This window comes from Prionailurus viverrinus, chromosome A3, assembly GCF_022837055.1.
Source record: "Prionailurus viverrinus isolate Anna chromosome A3, UM_Priviv_1.0, whole genome shotgun sequence".
NCBI classification, from domain to species: domain Eukaryota; kingdom Metazoa; phylum Chordata; class Mammalia; order Carnivora; family Felidae; genus Prionailurus; species Prionailurus viverrinus.
Window position 1 is genome coordinate 101,571,417 of NC_062563.1, and position 14,272 is coordinate 101,585,688.

Below are 14,272 nucleotides of genomic sequence, written 5' to 3' on the forward strand. Positions count from 1 at the left end.
CAATGGGTAATAGTGCTGACTAAAACCCTGTGGTGCTGTTGACCCTAGTTATCCCTGGACAGAACATCAGGTAGTTTCAGTCTTGCTGGGCAAAACAAGTCATTTATATTTCATGGTGGCCTCAGAAAATCTGGTCTACTAAACATCTGTGGCCTCTGATTTTTAAAGTGCACTGCTGTTTATTAGTTGGAGAGCTACTAACTTCTTCCAGAACACTGTATAGGAGGAAGAGACTGGATCTGAAACAGACAGCTGTCAAAACACCAACTATGTGTAAAGGGCAAAAGGGGGTGGCTGAAGTCTGTAAGTGTGCAGCAGTTTAATAAGCATCTAGAAAAGCTTAGTTCGTAATTTTTGTTTTGCTACTCCTGTGTTACCTCCTGGGTACGAATGCATTTCTTGGCCCTATGGAAATAAAATAGGCAATTTTATTGCAATTGGCAGGAGGGGAATATTAAAGAAAAATATTTGTGTACTGAACGTATCGGATTGTGAAGATTTTGCAGAGGTAAATTTTATTGAATTGTTAAGCATAAAATGCTAATTTGCCATTTATTTTGGTCTGTTTCTGAGTTATGAATAATAACAATTCAGTAATTCTGGCTACTTTTCAGACCGTTTGAAGAATGAAAAAGAACCAATGGTGTTGAAACTTAAGGACTGGCCACCAGGAGAAGATTTTAGAGATATGATGCCTTCTAGGTATGATTATTGGTGGGGTGAGGGATGAATCTGTCCTTGACTTGATAAGATAAATTCTGTTTGAGGTGGTGAGAAAACAGTTTTCAGAAGGGAAAGATGAAATATGGAATAGTTCCACTGGTGCTGATATTTCATTTCTAGTCTTGGAGAAGTGTGTTTTAAATGAGATGAAGTAGTTCCTGACTCTGAGATCTGGCTGACTAATGAAAGGTCCACTAGTTTCAACTGTAGTGCTCTGCTAGAAAGAGGCCAGCTGAGGCGTGCAGCCTCTGGGCTGGAGGCAGTGCTGGGATCAGACACATCAGGGTTCAGTGCTATGATACCGTTGCATTAGACAGCAAGACTGCTGAATTGGTAGGTCCATTTTCCTGATTGGAGCTTGGACTTTGAAAAGAATGCTTAGAACTAATAATACATCCCTGAGTGTCACTTCTTACCATCAGAAAGTTATCACTCAAATCATTTGTCTGAAATATTCCAGATCATTTTGTTAAAGATGTGTGCTGTAGGAGAGGAGGAAGACATTTTTGTTCCTAACTACTGTAAGTCTCATCTTAAATATTGTAAGGAAAGCTATCTCCATCTTTATCTTCCTATTGGTAAGAAGGAACAAAACAGATCAAACAATGTTGGATTAGAAAGGCAGACTTATTTTGCTAACGCTTGGTTCTCTTGTCCTAGGTTTGATGATCTGATGGCCAATATCCCACTGCCCGAGTACACAAGGAGAGATGGCAAACTAAACTTGGCTTCCAGGCTGCCAAACTACTTTGTGAGGCCAGATCTTGGTCCCAAGATGTATAATGCCTACGGTAAGGAAGAAACGGCTAAGTTGAAAACCTTATAATGGAAATAGAGTTAAGTCAGAATGTTTGGAAAATTGCTTTTGGGGGAGATGGAGATGGACAACATTCATAATCCTAATAAGAACACTGCATTTGGCTTCATTTTTGTGTATTTCCTTTCATTCCTTTCCATGTGTATATTTCCTTTTCGTAGTTACAGTTGTAAGACATAGCAGTTTTTACTTTTTCTTTTTTTTACATCTAATATTATATCTTAAAATCTTTGTGGTGCTTAATTGTTTTTAGTGTGATATTTTTTAAATGATTGTATGGTATATCATCAAATCAATTCTGTTACTCATTTTAAAATCAGTCTGCTAGCATTGCAGCTGTTTTAAAACCAGCTATACTTAAATGCAAGTAATCCATGTTGGTGAGTAGTAGTTTGTTGCTTAAGTTAGTATTGGAAGCACACTTTGTGTTTGTTGTTTTATGTTTATTTTTGAGAGAGAGAGAGAGAGAGAGAGAGAGAGAGAGAGAGGAGTGCAAGTGAGGGAGGAGCAGAGAGACACACACACAGAACCTGAAGCAGGCTCCAGGCTCTGAGCTGTCAGCCCAGAGCCTGATGCAGGGCTCAAACCCATGAACTGTGAGATCATGACCTGAGCCGAAGTCGCTGCTCAACTGACTGAGCCACCCAGGCCCCCTGGAAGCACCTTTTGAATTGGATTTTCATTGTTTAGACATGACTGCATAAACTATCCAACGAGGAAGACTGTACAAGATAGAGATTGATTTCCTTGGTCACCAACTAGTGTTGTTTTTTTTTTATTTTTTAATGTTTTATTTTTGAGAGAGACACACACAGAATGCAAGCGGGGGAAGGCCAGAGAGAGAGGGAGACATAGGATCTGAAGCAGGCTCTGGGCTCTGCACGGAGCCCAATATGGGGCTTGAACCCACAAACCGTGAGATCATGACCTGAGCTGAAGTCAGATGCTTAACCAGCTGAGCCACCCGTGTGCCCCTGATCTTGAGTAGTTTTATGTTGGGTCTTTATTTAGGTCTTGGTGATAGTTGGCTGTTTTGAAGGAATTATTTACCCATTGATTGTTGAATGAAGTTTCAGTTTCTTGGATCATTTATTGAATTTGCTTTAGCCTTTTATGCTATTTGGATCCCATTTTTCCAGTCCTTCTAGAAATTACTTCTTTGATTTTATTCTTTCCTTCTATAATTACTCTCAACTCCAGTCTCTCAGGCCTGAGGGTGACAGCCCTCCTGAAGATAAGACAGAGTCCTTTAGCACCTTTGCTGTGTTTTCCCGAGACTGTCGGGGGAGGAGAAGAGCAGGGGCTTGGATCTCAGCCCCACAGTTCTTCCATTAGGATGGAGTCAGCTCAGGGATCCACCTGGACTGGAGTCAGGGAACATTTCGAGAAGGAAGTTTATGTTGGGAAGCTCCCATGGTCTAGATGCCCGAGATGGTGAGAAATGGTCTGTGGGAGAGAGGACACAGCAGGCAGGGGTCCCCTGGCCTATTCCCTTTGCTTTCCAGGTCTCAGTTTAGAGAACCCTGCATATGCTGTGGGGCTGTTGCATGTTCCCTAGTTGAGTTGCCTTTCTGCAAGCCCGTCGGAGCAGTTAGTTGGTTGGAGTCTCAGCGCATACTCTGTTTACAGTGGGGGTTTACGGTGAACTTACATAAATGAAGGTATTTTTCCACAAAAGGAAATGGTGGAAGTGGTATAATGTCGCATAGTGATTATCCTTGCTTTGTAGACATCCTGAAGCTTTATGGGGTAGAAGTGGTTATCTGAGAAGTTTTCAGAATAAATTGTCTGCTTGGTTTGAATGGCTTGGCAGCATGGACACCCATAGATAGATGGCAGTGTTACTCTTTAAAAGCTTTACCTGTGACAAAATAAGCAGTGAGGGATTGAAAATAATGAAAATGTGTTCGTTTTCAAACACCTTGTACCTTCTCATAAAATTAAAGAGCAGTCATTTTCAAACGTCCAGTGATCGAGCTGTGACTCCTCAGAGTAGAGTGAAAAGGTTCTTTGGAGAGAGAGAGAGTCAATATCTCTCCAGCTCCTGTACCACCAGCAGTTTTACAGATGTCCAGGTCTTCAGGACAGTAGCAGGGACAGTGACCTTCTCGGGTCTGAGCCTAGGACGTCAAGTCTCCTAATTTCCAGGCTAGAGCCATTCTACTCTGCCCCCAACCCCCAGCAGCCCGGATTGTGTCCGCTCACGTGCTTTTCGTAACAGTCCATGGTGCTGTGTTTCAGGATTTTCTATTTTCTGGGAATCCTTTCCCTGGGACCTTTATGTTTTTATGATTTTAGTCTGTTGGAGTTCAGGCTCCTTTTAGAGACTGTTTTATCAGTGTGCAGTCGCCGTGGCCACATTTGGATGGGCTTTGTGCTGATGGCTGGGTAGGTGTCACCTCCTTCCTCGTTGGCACAGCTGTTTTCCCCTATTTGGCACTGATCCAAGAGCAAGCAGCCTGATGAAGCTCTGAGACCTACTTGTTCACGCTTCCTTCCACAGTGTTAACTGTCGCCCTGCAATTTGTGTTTGTCGTTCCCGCATATTTGTGATGCTACCATATATATTTGTATTCCCGCGGAATATTCTTTGAGATTTAACCTGTGTTTGAGCTTTATAGAAATAGAATCAGGCTTTTGGATACTCATGCATGCTATCATTTATTACTGTCCATTTCATTCATTTTTCTTGTGTCCTATTAATTGCTTTTTCTTCTTAAATTTTAATTTTACTCTTTATTATAGAAAAATGTCCCAAATGCACTCAGAACTTCAGAGTCTAATACAGTGACTCCCCATATACTTAGTACCCAGTCACAGTAGCTATCAGTTTTTTACCATGAGTGTTTCATTATTCAATCCCGTTATGTTTGTCCCTTACCATGTTAAAACAAATCTCCTTTTATGTGTCGCCTTTAAAGCACATCCTTTGATTTTGCCCTAATATCTAATGTTCTCTCCCCACTCTTGGGGCTCATAGGTCAACTGAATGGAAAGAAAGGAAGGCACAGCAGGGCTTTAGGGCCACAGTCCCAGGTGGACGTTATGGGGTGCCCTCTGCTGTGGAGAGCGGCTCCTAGAACCGTAGGCTCTCACAGAGCAGAGGGAAGTCCTTGGCCTCCTCCAGACAAAACAGGGCTGTTTCGGGGGCTGGCAGGTTAGAAAATGACTTCCACTTGCCCAGTACAAGCCAGGCTTCCCTTCACTGCCCATTCAAGAAGCAGAGTCCACATGTCAGGGTGGGCTGTCCAGGGTGACCACAGGGCTTGGTGAGCCTCAAGGTGAGTGCTGAGCAAAGTAGATCTTTTCCAGGGGATAGGAGATTAAAGTCTCAGACTATGAGCTTGTGCTGTGGCTCACCCTACCCTCCCTATTTGTTTTTGTTTTTGTTTTTGTTTTTGTTTTTGTTTTTGTTTTTACAGTTGAAGGAACCAAGGCAGTGTTTTCTTTTGTTCTGAGTGTATAGTCATTTGAGATCCCAGCTTTATGTGTATGTGAAGGGGATTTCTGTTAGACTCTCCATCCTGAGTGGACCCTGGGCCTTAGGTTTTACCCCACAGTGCTCTAGGCTGTGACAACCTGGGCTTGGATTCACCTGGTCAAGCACATGTCCTTTTGGAGGAGCCACTTTACCATTCCTGAGTCCTGCTTTCTGATTTCTTGGCTTATTTCTTTCTTTCTTTCTTTTTTTTTTTTTTTTTTTTTTTTGCCAGCACACTGATTTCATTAGAAGAAAATTTTCTTCAATAATTTCATCCAGTAGTTTTAGTTCTTACAGGAGGGTGTGTCAAGGACCTACTTTGCCTGTCATTAGAAACAGAAGTCCTACTGTTAGAACTTGTTGTTGTTTTGTTTTGTCTTAATGATTAAATATTTGATGAGATTGCTTTCTTTCAAAGTTGAAAGGATAATTTAATATTAAATACTGTTGTCTTGTACATGATTTAGAGAGGCAGGTTTTAAGTTTGTGACCAAGTATCTCCCAGGGAGTGGGAAAGAGAATGGCAGCCTTCACATCTCAGTAAATTTAAGGTGTTTTCTGTTGGCAGGATTGATTACTCCGGAAGACAGGAAATATGGAACAACAAATCTTCACTTAGACGTATCTGATGCAGCTAATGTCATGGTGTATGTGGGAATTCCCAAAGGACAGTGTGACCAAGAAGAAGGTAGGGTGCTGCTGAGCATAAAAGTTGGGCTTACTCTCTGAGCTGGAGACTTTGGTGTGATATTTGCTTTCTCTTGCTCCAGAAGTCCTTAAAACCATCCAAGACGGAGATTCTGATGAACTCACAATAAAGCGATTTATCGAGGGAAAAGAGAAGCCGGGAGCCCTCTGGCATATATACGCTGCAAAGGACACAGAGAAAATACGAGAATTCCTTAAAAAGGTGTGCCCTTTATCCTATGGCATGTGAGGAGAGAGGCGTGGAGAATAGCAGTATTATAAATTACCATATGTTGAGACTAGCTGGTTACCAGGAAGTCATCACGACCTCAAAAGTTAGACCTGTGCCTGTCAGACTGACGTGGCTGAAGCTGGTTGCTGAGGAACAGACTTCAAAGTGATTAGGCTCACACCTTTGAAAAGAGGAGAGGGGCCTTGCCTTTTTCCTTATGACTGTGTTTTACATTATAGTGGATTTGGAGATTTTTGTGCTCTACCTTCAGGTTAGTTCCTCTGATCATCTGTTAGTACTGGTTTGTTTTTAATTTTTTTTTTTAACGTTTATTTTTGAGACAGAGAGAGACAGAGCATGAACGGGGGAGGGTCAGAGAGAGAGGGAGACAGAATCTGAAACAGGCTCCAGGCTCTGAGCAGTCAGCACAGAGCCCGACGCGGGGCTCAAATTCACGGACCGCGAGATCATGATCTGAGCCGAAGCCGGACGCTTAACCGACTGAGCCACCCAGGCACCCCAGTACCGGTTTGTTTTTATTGCCTTGAAAATCTAAGTACTGTACTTTAGAGGTTCATATAAAATTCCTTGGCCCTTGATATCTTTGCTCAGAGTGAGTTACTTAGGTCCCTGTAGGTTTTGTCTCCTCACTAGTAGTAGGTCAGGAAAGCCTCAGGCATTGCTTGTGGCCATTAGCTTGTGAAGGGTCATTGGAAAGGGATGCAGGGGTTTTTAAGATTTCAGGCTTCTAGTAGTAGGCAGATTGTTCAGCAAGGGCTGTGTGTGGAAAGTTCTAGGCAAAATGGACACACTCAGTCTTTAAACCTGTTTGCCACTGAGGCTACTGATTGCAGCCCAGGCATCTGTGACTGACATTCTTCAGTTCGTGAGGAATGAATGTGAATACTCCTAGCCTGTTGCCTGGTACCAGGTAGGTCCTTAACCAGCATTGGTTTGAGTCAAAGCTGTTTCTTACTTGGGATCATTGGACTCTTTCAAAACCTGCTGGTCACCATATTGTTCCTTTGATTGTGTCAACCTGAGTCTGGGCTGCCAAATAACTGTGTCTAGAATAAACAAATTTATTCTATAGCTATCTTTGGGACTCATCTGTAACACTGTATTTCAGATTGTTAAATGAATATAGATTTTTAATAACTGCAATACAGCAAGTCTGTTTCTAAGGAACTTGAGCCTGTTTATGTTCAAAAGTTTAGACTAGGGACGCCTGGTGGCTCAGTTAAGCATCCGACTTTGGCTTAGGTCATGATCTCGCACTGTGTAGGTTCAAGCCCCGTGTTGGGCTCTGTGCTGACAGTTCAGACCCTAGATCCTGCTTCAGATTCTGTGTCTCCCTCTCTTTGCCCCTCCTCCGCTTGCACTCTGTGTCTCTCTCTCTCTCTCAAAAAATAAACGTTAAAAAAGTCTAGACCAAAATGTTGTCCAAATATAGCATTTCCAAATATATGCAGACTGCCAGTCAGAGATTATTGGAAATAACAGAAGGAAAGCCACATTTTCTTTCAGTTTTCTCTTGGTTCATTCAATTAATGTCTTTGAGTATTACTTGTCTCTTTCTGCCAACAGAGTATCTGTTAAGGAAGGCCTGACATCTGTTGACTGCCCACACTATTCAGAGGGGGAAGTGCCCTCGCTGGGCCTCAATATGTTGCTCAGTTTCATAATACTTCACATGTATTCTAGGTATCAGAAGAGCAAGGTCAAGAAAACCCAGCAGACCATGATCCCATTCATGATCAGAGCTGGTATTTAGACCGATCACTAAGAAAGCGTCTTCACCAAGAGTATGGAGTTCAAGGCTGGGCTATTGTACAGTTTCTTGGGGATGTGGTATTTATCCCAGCAGGAGCTCCACATCAGGCAAGAAACATTACTTTGTTCTTTATTCTCCTTACACTAAGAACTTTTGCATATGTGTTACTGATGTAGCTTGTGTTTTCCAGGTTCATAACTTATATAGCTGTATCAAAGTGGCCGAAGATTTTGTTTCTCCAGAGCATGTTAAACACTGTTTCTGGCTTACTCAGGAATTCCGTTATCTGTCACAGACTCACACCAATCATGAAGATAAATTACAGGTAAAAATATTACTGATTCCTGGTGTTCTCTGACTCTGGCTTCATGACCCATTATTGACCTTATAAAGAGAGTCTGTGAACTTGGCCATATCACACTTGGCACATGAGTTGATGAACTGGCTTATGTCTAGTTCCACTGTCTACATAGGCCAAGGAGGAACAAACATAGAAGAAACCTTACCTTGGTTTGCTGTTGTTTAGATTGTAAATACTGTGCCCCAAGAGAAAGGCTTTAGTATTGAAAATGAGTAGATCTGATATCTGATCCTGGCTCAACTGCCAGACATTGGTCTTGAACAAAGACTCTTAATGCTGTGTTGTTATACTTGAATAGAGCAGAACAGAATCTTGAGGATCCAGAGAATGGGTTCAAAGATGCTTTTAATAGTGAATTATGTAAAATATAATTTCATACTTGGAAAACTAGGGGAACATACAGGTTTTGAAAAATTGTACCTTGGGACTTGCCTCTCCCTGTATTCACCAGGCTCAGTGCCACGTGGCATCAAAACCTGCATGAGGGGGAAAAGGCATGGGTTTAAAATAGGTATGAAATACTGCCTAATGGAGTCTAGGGGCCTTTTCAGTATTGACATGTTGAATACTGAGTTTTAAATTTGGAGAGAGGGGCTTCCTGAGCGGCTCAGTTGGTTGAGCATCCAACTCTTGATTTTGGCCCAGGTCATGATCTCCCGGTTCATGGGATCAAGCCCCATGTCAGGCTCTGTGCTGAGCATGGAGCCTGCTTGAGATTCTCTTTCTCCTTCTGCCCCTCCTCATGTGTTCTCTCTCTCCCTCTCTCTCTCTCTCTGACTCTAAATTTAAAAAAATATTAAAAATTAAAAAAAAATTTTTAATTTAGAGAGAATGGTAGTAAAATTGCTAAGGGAAAAGTTTACTCTTAGGGACAGATTTTAGATTTATTGGTGAACTGACCATGTTTTCTCCTGTCCTTTTAGGTGAAGAATGTTATCTACCATGCAGTGAAAGATGCAATTGCTATGCTGAAAGCCAGCGAATCCAGTTTCAGCAAACCGTAGGGGTCCAAGAGACGCCTTAACCCCTGTACATTGGACGTGAATTACTGGCAGCTGTTCAAATTCTTCAGGCAGGATTCCTGTGGACTTTGAGATTCATGTTACCTCATCTTCTTTTTTAAACTGTACCCAACTGGTAAGGGTACTCTGTCTAATGTATATTTCTAGTGTTTACACACACTAAATGTGTATATGTAGGAACTATTTACAGAACATGCATCCTTAAACTGTGACTTTTCACCTAGTGCAGACCTTCTACCATGCTGTAAAAACAAAACCTCTTACCAGCTCTGGAACAATACCTGCAGTTATTCCCAGCTGTTTGGTTGGACAGCTTAGTCAAATGGATTTATAACTCTTAGGAATCACTGCACGGTTTATTTGGCTGTATTTTGTTTTGTGTCTGTCTGAGTATCCTCTCCCCTACCCCTTAGGGTTCAGATGAGCGATGGAGGAAATGACAGCTAACGATGCAGTTCCTACTGTATTACATTAGGACTGGCATTATATAGCAGAAATCAACTACTGTACAATTCTTGGGTTTAACCATCTTTAGTTAAATGGAGTTTTAATTTAAATGAAGCTTTGCTAATTTTAAGTGTTAAGCATTTTGCATTAAAGTATTCATATAATATTTTGACTCCACTCATTGGCATTATTATCCTCTGGTTATAGATTCAGCACACTTTTCTGCAATGTTCTAGGTATAAGAGGTTGCTCCGGGAATGCCTCTTAAAAGCAAAGAAATTAGATGCTATAGTGATTTGTGATTATTTATAATGCTAACATGGAAATAAGTTTCTTCTTAGCCAAATGGAAGCCTTGTCACACTTTTGCAAAGAAATACTGCCAATTAACCAAATTTGGAAGTGGAAGTTAACCAAGAAATCAAATAATGATTGGTTAAATGCTTCTAAAAAAATATTTTAAAGAGATTGAAATACTTTGTCTTGTCTTTCATAATATAAGAGTTTACGAAGGAAAAGGAAATTATTAGAAATTTTAGAACAGTAGGATCTTAAAACAATCCTTTCTGAAGGAAGAGAATTCATCAGGAAGCCACCTTTCTGTATTTCCCTGGGCTTCTCTCCAAGCCAGGCCTCAAAGGAGTCCCACCGATAGTTACACCACTGTTATTCATAATCAAATAGATTGTAACAAGTGTGAAAACAGAAAGCCACCATGAACAAGAGTCGATAAGAACTTTCAAATTGCCGTATTAAACCTGCAAAGGTTTACAGATTGGAATGATCCAGTATTATTTTATATTCTGAACTGTTTAATACATTAAAAGAAATGAGAGTATTGGAATACGATGAAAGAATGAGATTTCCAGAAATGACCAAATATGGAAAGAAGCTAAATAGAATTTATAGAAATGAGACATGATGGTTAAAATTAGAAATTCAGCAGATGAGTTAAACAGAAAAAATTCTTTTATGAACTGGGAGATTGGTAAAAATAAAGAATACAGCAATGAATAACAGGAAACTATAAAGAAGTGTTAACTGATAAGCAGGACACTGAAAAATACATGTTTGATAATGAGTGAGTGAAAGCCAAGAGAATGGCGGGGGCGGGGGGGTGGAGAAAGATGCTGTTCAGAGATAATTTTCCAGTATTAATGACCTCATCAGGTTAGAGAAGCCCACCTAAATCAAACAAGATAAGTTAAAAGTCCACCTGTATGTTAATAAATTAAAAGACTACTCAAACAAGTAGGTTTTATATTAAAAGCAGCCAGAGTGGGGAAAACATGATCTTCAGGGAAGTGACAGACAAACAGTTGACTTCGTAACAGCAACGGTGGAGGTCAGAAGAAAATAGATTCCATTCTTCCGGTGCTGAAGAACATAGCCAAAAACAGAAATACAGACACAGCAATATTCTTCCCCTGTTCGTTATGGAAAATTTCAGATGAAAACCAGAGTTTATTTTCAGGCCCTCGCTGAAGGAACTTTTGATATCCTTAGGAAAGAAAACCCAGAGCATGCAAGAAAAAAATAGAGTACAAGGGAAATTATAAACTTCTGGATGAATTTAAACAATAATAGTGTTAAGCAACATTTTTTAAAGTATGGATACATTTCCTTAAAAAGTTAAACAGAACTAACATATATGATCCAGCAGTTCCACTCCTAGGCTTACTTAAAAGAATTGAAATTCAGATACCCATACACTCGTGTTCTTAGCATCATCATTCACAAGAGCCAAAAGGTGGAAACAGCCCAGGTGTTCATCAACAGATGAGTGAATAAACAAGATGTGGCATAATACATACGATGGAATATTTTTCAGTCTTAAAATGACAGAAATTCTGGCACATGCTATAACATGGATGAATCTGGAAAGCATGCTAAGTGAGATAAGCAAGACACAGAAGGAGAGATACATGATTTCACGTCTGTGAGAAATAATCAGGGGCACCAGGGTGGCTCATTTGGTTAGGCGTTTGGCTTCGACTCAGGTCATGATCTCGCGGTTCATGAGTTCGAGCTCCCCGTCGGGCTCTGTGCTGACAGCTTGGAGTCTGGAGCCTGCTTCGGATTCTGCGTCTCCCTCCCTGCCCCTCTCTGGCTTGCTCACTCGCTCGCTCTCTCAAAAACAAATATTAAAAACAATAATCATAATCTTCGAGAAGTCAAATTTCATAGAGATGGAGTAGAATGATGCTGGGAATGGAAGGGAGTGGGAGTTACTGTTTGATGGGTACAGAGTTTCTCTCTGGGCTGATGAAGTTCTGGGGATGGATGGTGGTGATGGTTGCACAACATTGTAAATGTACTTGCTACCACAGAATTGCACATTTAAAAATGGTTAAAATACTCAATTTTTTCTTATGTATATTTTACCAAAATAAAAAAACAACATTCTTATTTTTAAAAAACCGATTAGAAGGGCAGGAAAGAAGGAACAAATGGGACTTTTCTGAATACTGCAAATGCAAGATACAGATGGTCTGACTGTAATAAAAGACTTGACTATATGCTGCTTATGAAAGAGATGGTTTGTAGATTAAAAATAAAAGTACAGAAAAGAATTATACCATGTAAACACTACTCATATGAAAGTAAGTATGGCTATATTGATACCAATTTTAAGATTTTAAGATAAAGAGTATTACCGGAGAGAAAAAGCGTTTTTTTTTTTTTTTTCTGGTTTGTTTTAGAAAAAATTTTTTATTTGCTTATAGTTGACACAATTTTACATTAGTTTCAGGCGTACAGCATAGTGATTGGACAACTCTATACATCATAATACACTCACTACAAGTGTAGCTACTGTCTGTCACCATACAACGCTATTACAATATCGTTGGCCATATTTCCTATGCTGTATCACTTATTCCTATGACTTATTCTATAACTGGAAGCATATCTCCCACTCCCCTTCACCCATTTTGCCCATCTTCCACCCCCTTTCCCTCTGGTGATCATCAGTTTATACGTCTAGCTCTGCTTTTTGTGTCTTAATTCATTTGTTTTTTTAGACTTCATATATGAGTGAAATCATGAAGTATTTTTTCTTGCTAAAAAAAACTTAGCGGTCATAAAAGGGTTAACTTGGAAGATATAATAATCTTACTGGCTACATACCTAATTAGGAGAGCTTCAAAATAATATGAAGCAAAATTTGACAGAATTAAAGGGGAAAAGAAACTCACAGCCATAGTTGGTGATTCTACCTCTTTCTGTAATTAATACAATAAACAGACATAAAACCAGTATAAGTACAAAATAATTGAACCTATCAACCAAATCAGCATTTATTAGAACACTAAAGCCAATGACTGTAAAACACACATTCCTTTCAAGTGCGTATTGATTGTTCACCCAGAAAGGCCATAGACTCTACATTTCAATGGATTATGTAAATTGAAATTGTATAAGGTACGTTCTTGATGTGATGACAGTGGAATTTAAACATCAGTAAAAAGATAACTGCAAAATTCTCAAATGTTGAGAAATTAGGCAGCATACTTCTAAGTAACCTACTGATCAAAGAAAACATCAATTGAAATCAAATTATTGGAACTGAATAATAAAAATACATTTCAAAAATAGATTCAGTTACAATAGTGCTTAGAGAGGAACGTATAATTTTCAATGTATGAGAAAAAGGTTTAAACTATGTATATAAGTAATATAAAATATATTTTGGAGATTTTTGCATTTTTGTTAATGAAGGGTATTGATCTAAAAAAACCTTTTTTTTTTATATTGATCTAAAATTTTGAATGTACTTGTAATGTTGGGTTATGATATTGAAGTTATAACCTAAAACAAGTTAGGAAGTATTTTCTCTTCATCTAATTGCTGAAAAAAAAAATAGAGAGAGAGAGAGAGAGAGAGATCGATACATATCTATCTATCTATATATAGCTGATCCTTGAACAACACGGGTTGGAACTGCAGAAGTTCATTTATGCATGGGTTTACTTCAATAATTGGAAACATTTTTGGAGATCCGCAACAATTTGAAAACTCACAGATAAACCCTGTAGACTGGAAATACTCAAAATTTGAAAAAGGAACGTCAAAAATGTATAAAATATATGTAGGCACTAGGCTCTTTTTTCATTTATTACATAAAATGTACTATTATGAAAAGTTAAAACTTAATAAAAACTTAGGAACAGAAACACAGACTATATACATGGTGCCATTCGCAGTCAAGAAAAGTAAACAAAGATGCAGTGTGAAGTAACTGCATAAAATCAGTTGTACATATTGTACCATAATAATTTCATAACCACCTCCTGCTGCTGAAGTGAGCTCACGTAAAACACCATGTGACACTAGTCCTCTCTGCATGAGCAGTTCACATCTTCAGTAAATTGCATATTGTATTGCAAACTGCTCTCTTTCAGTTGCCATGTATTTTTGTGTTTAGTGCAGTACCATATACACTACAACAGGGGGCCCACATGAAGTGCCACTAATGGTGCTGGAGGTTCTAAGAAGCAGAGAAAAGTCATGGCATAAGGAAAAGTTGAATTGCTTGGTGAGTACCATTGATGGAGATCTGCTGCTGATGCCTACCATTTCAAGACAAACGAACCCAAGTGTAAGGACTGTTGTTAAAAAGAAAAGGAAATTCATGAAGTCATGGTCGTGGTACACCAGAAGGTGCAAAACATTTTTTTTTTGTGAAATATTTTATCTTCTTGAAAATGCAGCATTTATGTGGGTGCAG

The 14,272-nt window shown here is 39.5% G+C and overlaps 1 protein-coding gene across 3 annotated transcripts in view; it reads left to right on the forward strand.

The window, feature by feature from the left end:
* The window catches only part of KDM3A (lysine demethylase 3A), a 53,200-nt gene extending 43,490 nt beyond the window's left edge, over positions 1-9,710 (forward strand). For 2 of the 3 annotated variants that reach the window (XM_047852768.1, XM_047852769.1), the window contains exons 20-26: positions 615-702; positions 1,384-1,514; positions 5,590-5,709; positions 5,792-5,931; positions 7,645-7,821; positions 7,905-8,039; positions 8,999-9,710. In XM_047852768.1, coding sequence (XP_047708724.1) covers positions 615-702; positions 1,384-1,514; positions 5,590-5,709; positions 5,792-5,931; positions 7,645-7,821; positions 7,905-8,039; positions 8,999-9,079 — 872 coding nt within the window. In that variant the 3' untranslated portion in view covers positions 9,080-9,710. The remainder of the gene's footprint in view (positions 1-614; positions 703-1,383; positions 1,515-5,589; positions 5,710-5,791; positions 5,932-7,644; positions 7,822-7,904; positions 8,040-8,998) is intronic. The other variant, XM_047852767.1, reaches the window with a different exon arrangement.
* The last annotated feature ends 4,562 nt before the right edge of the window (positions 9,711-14,272 follow it).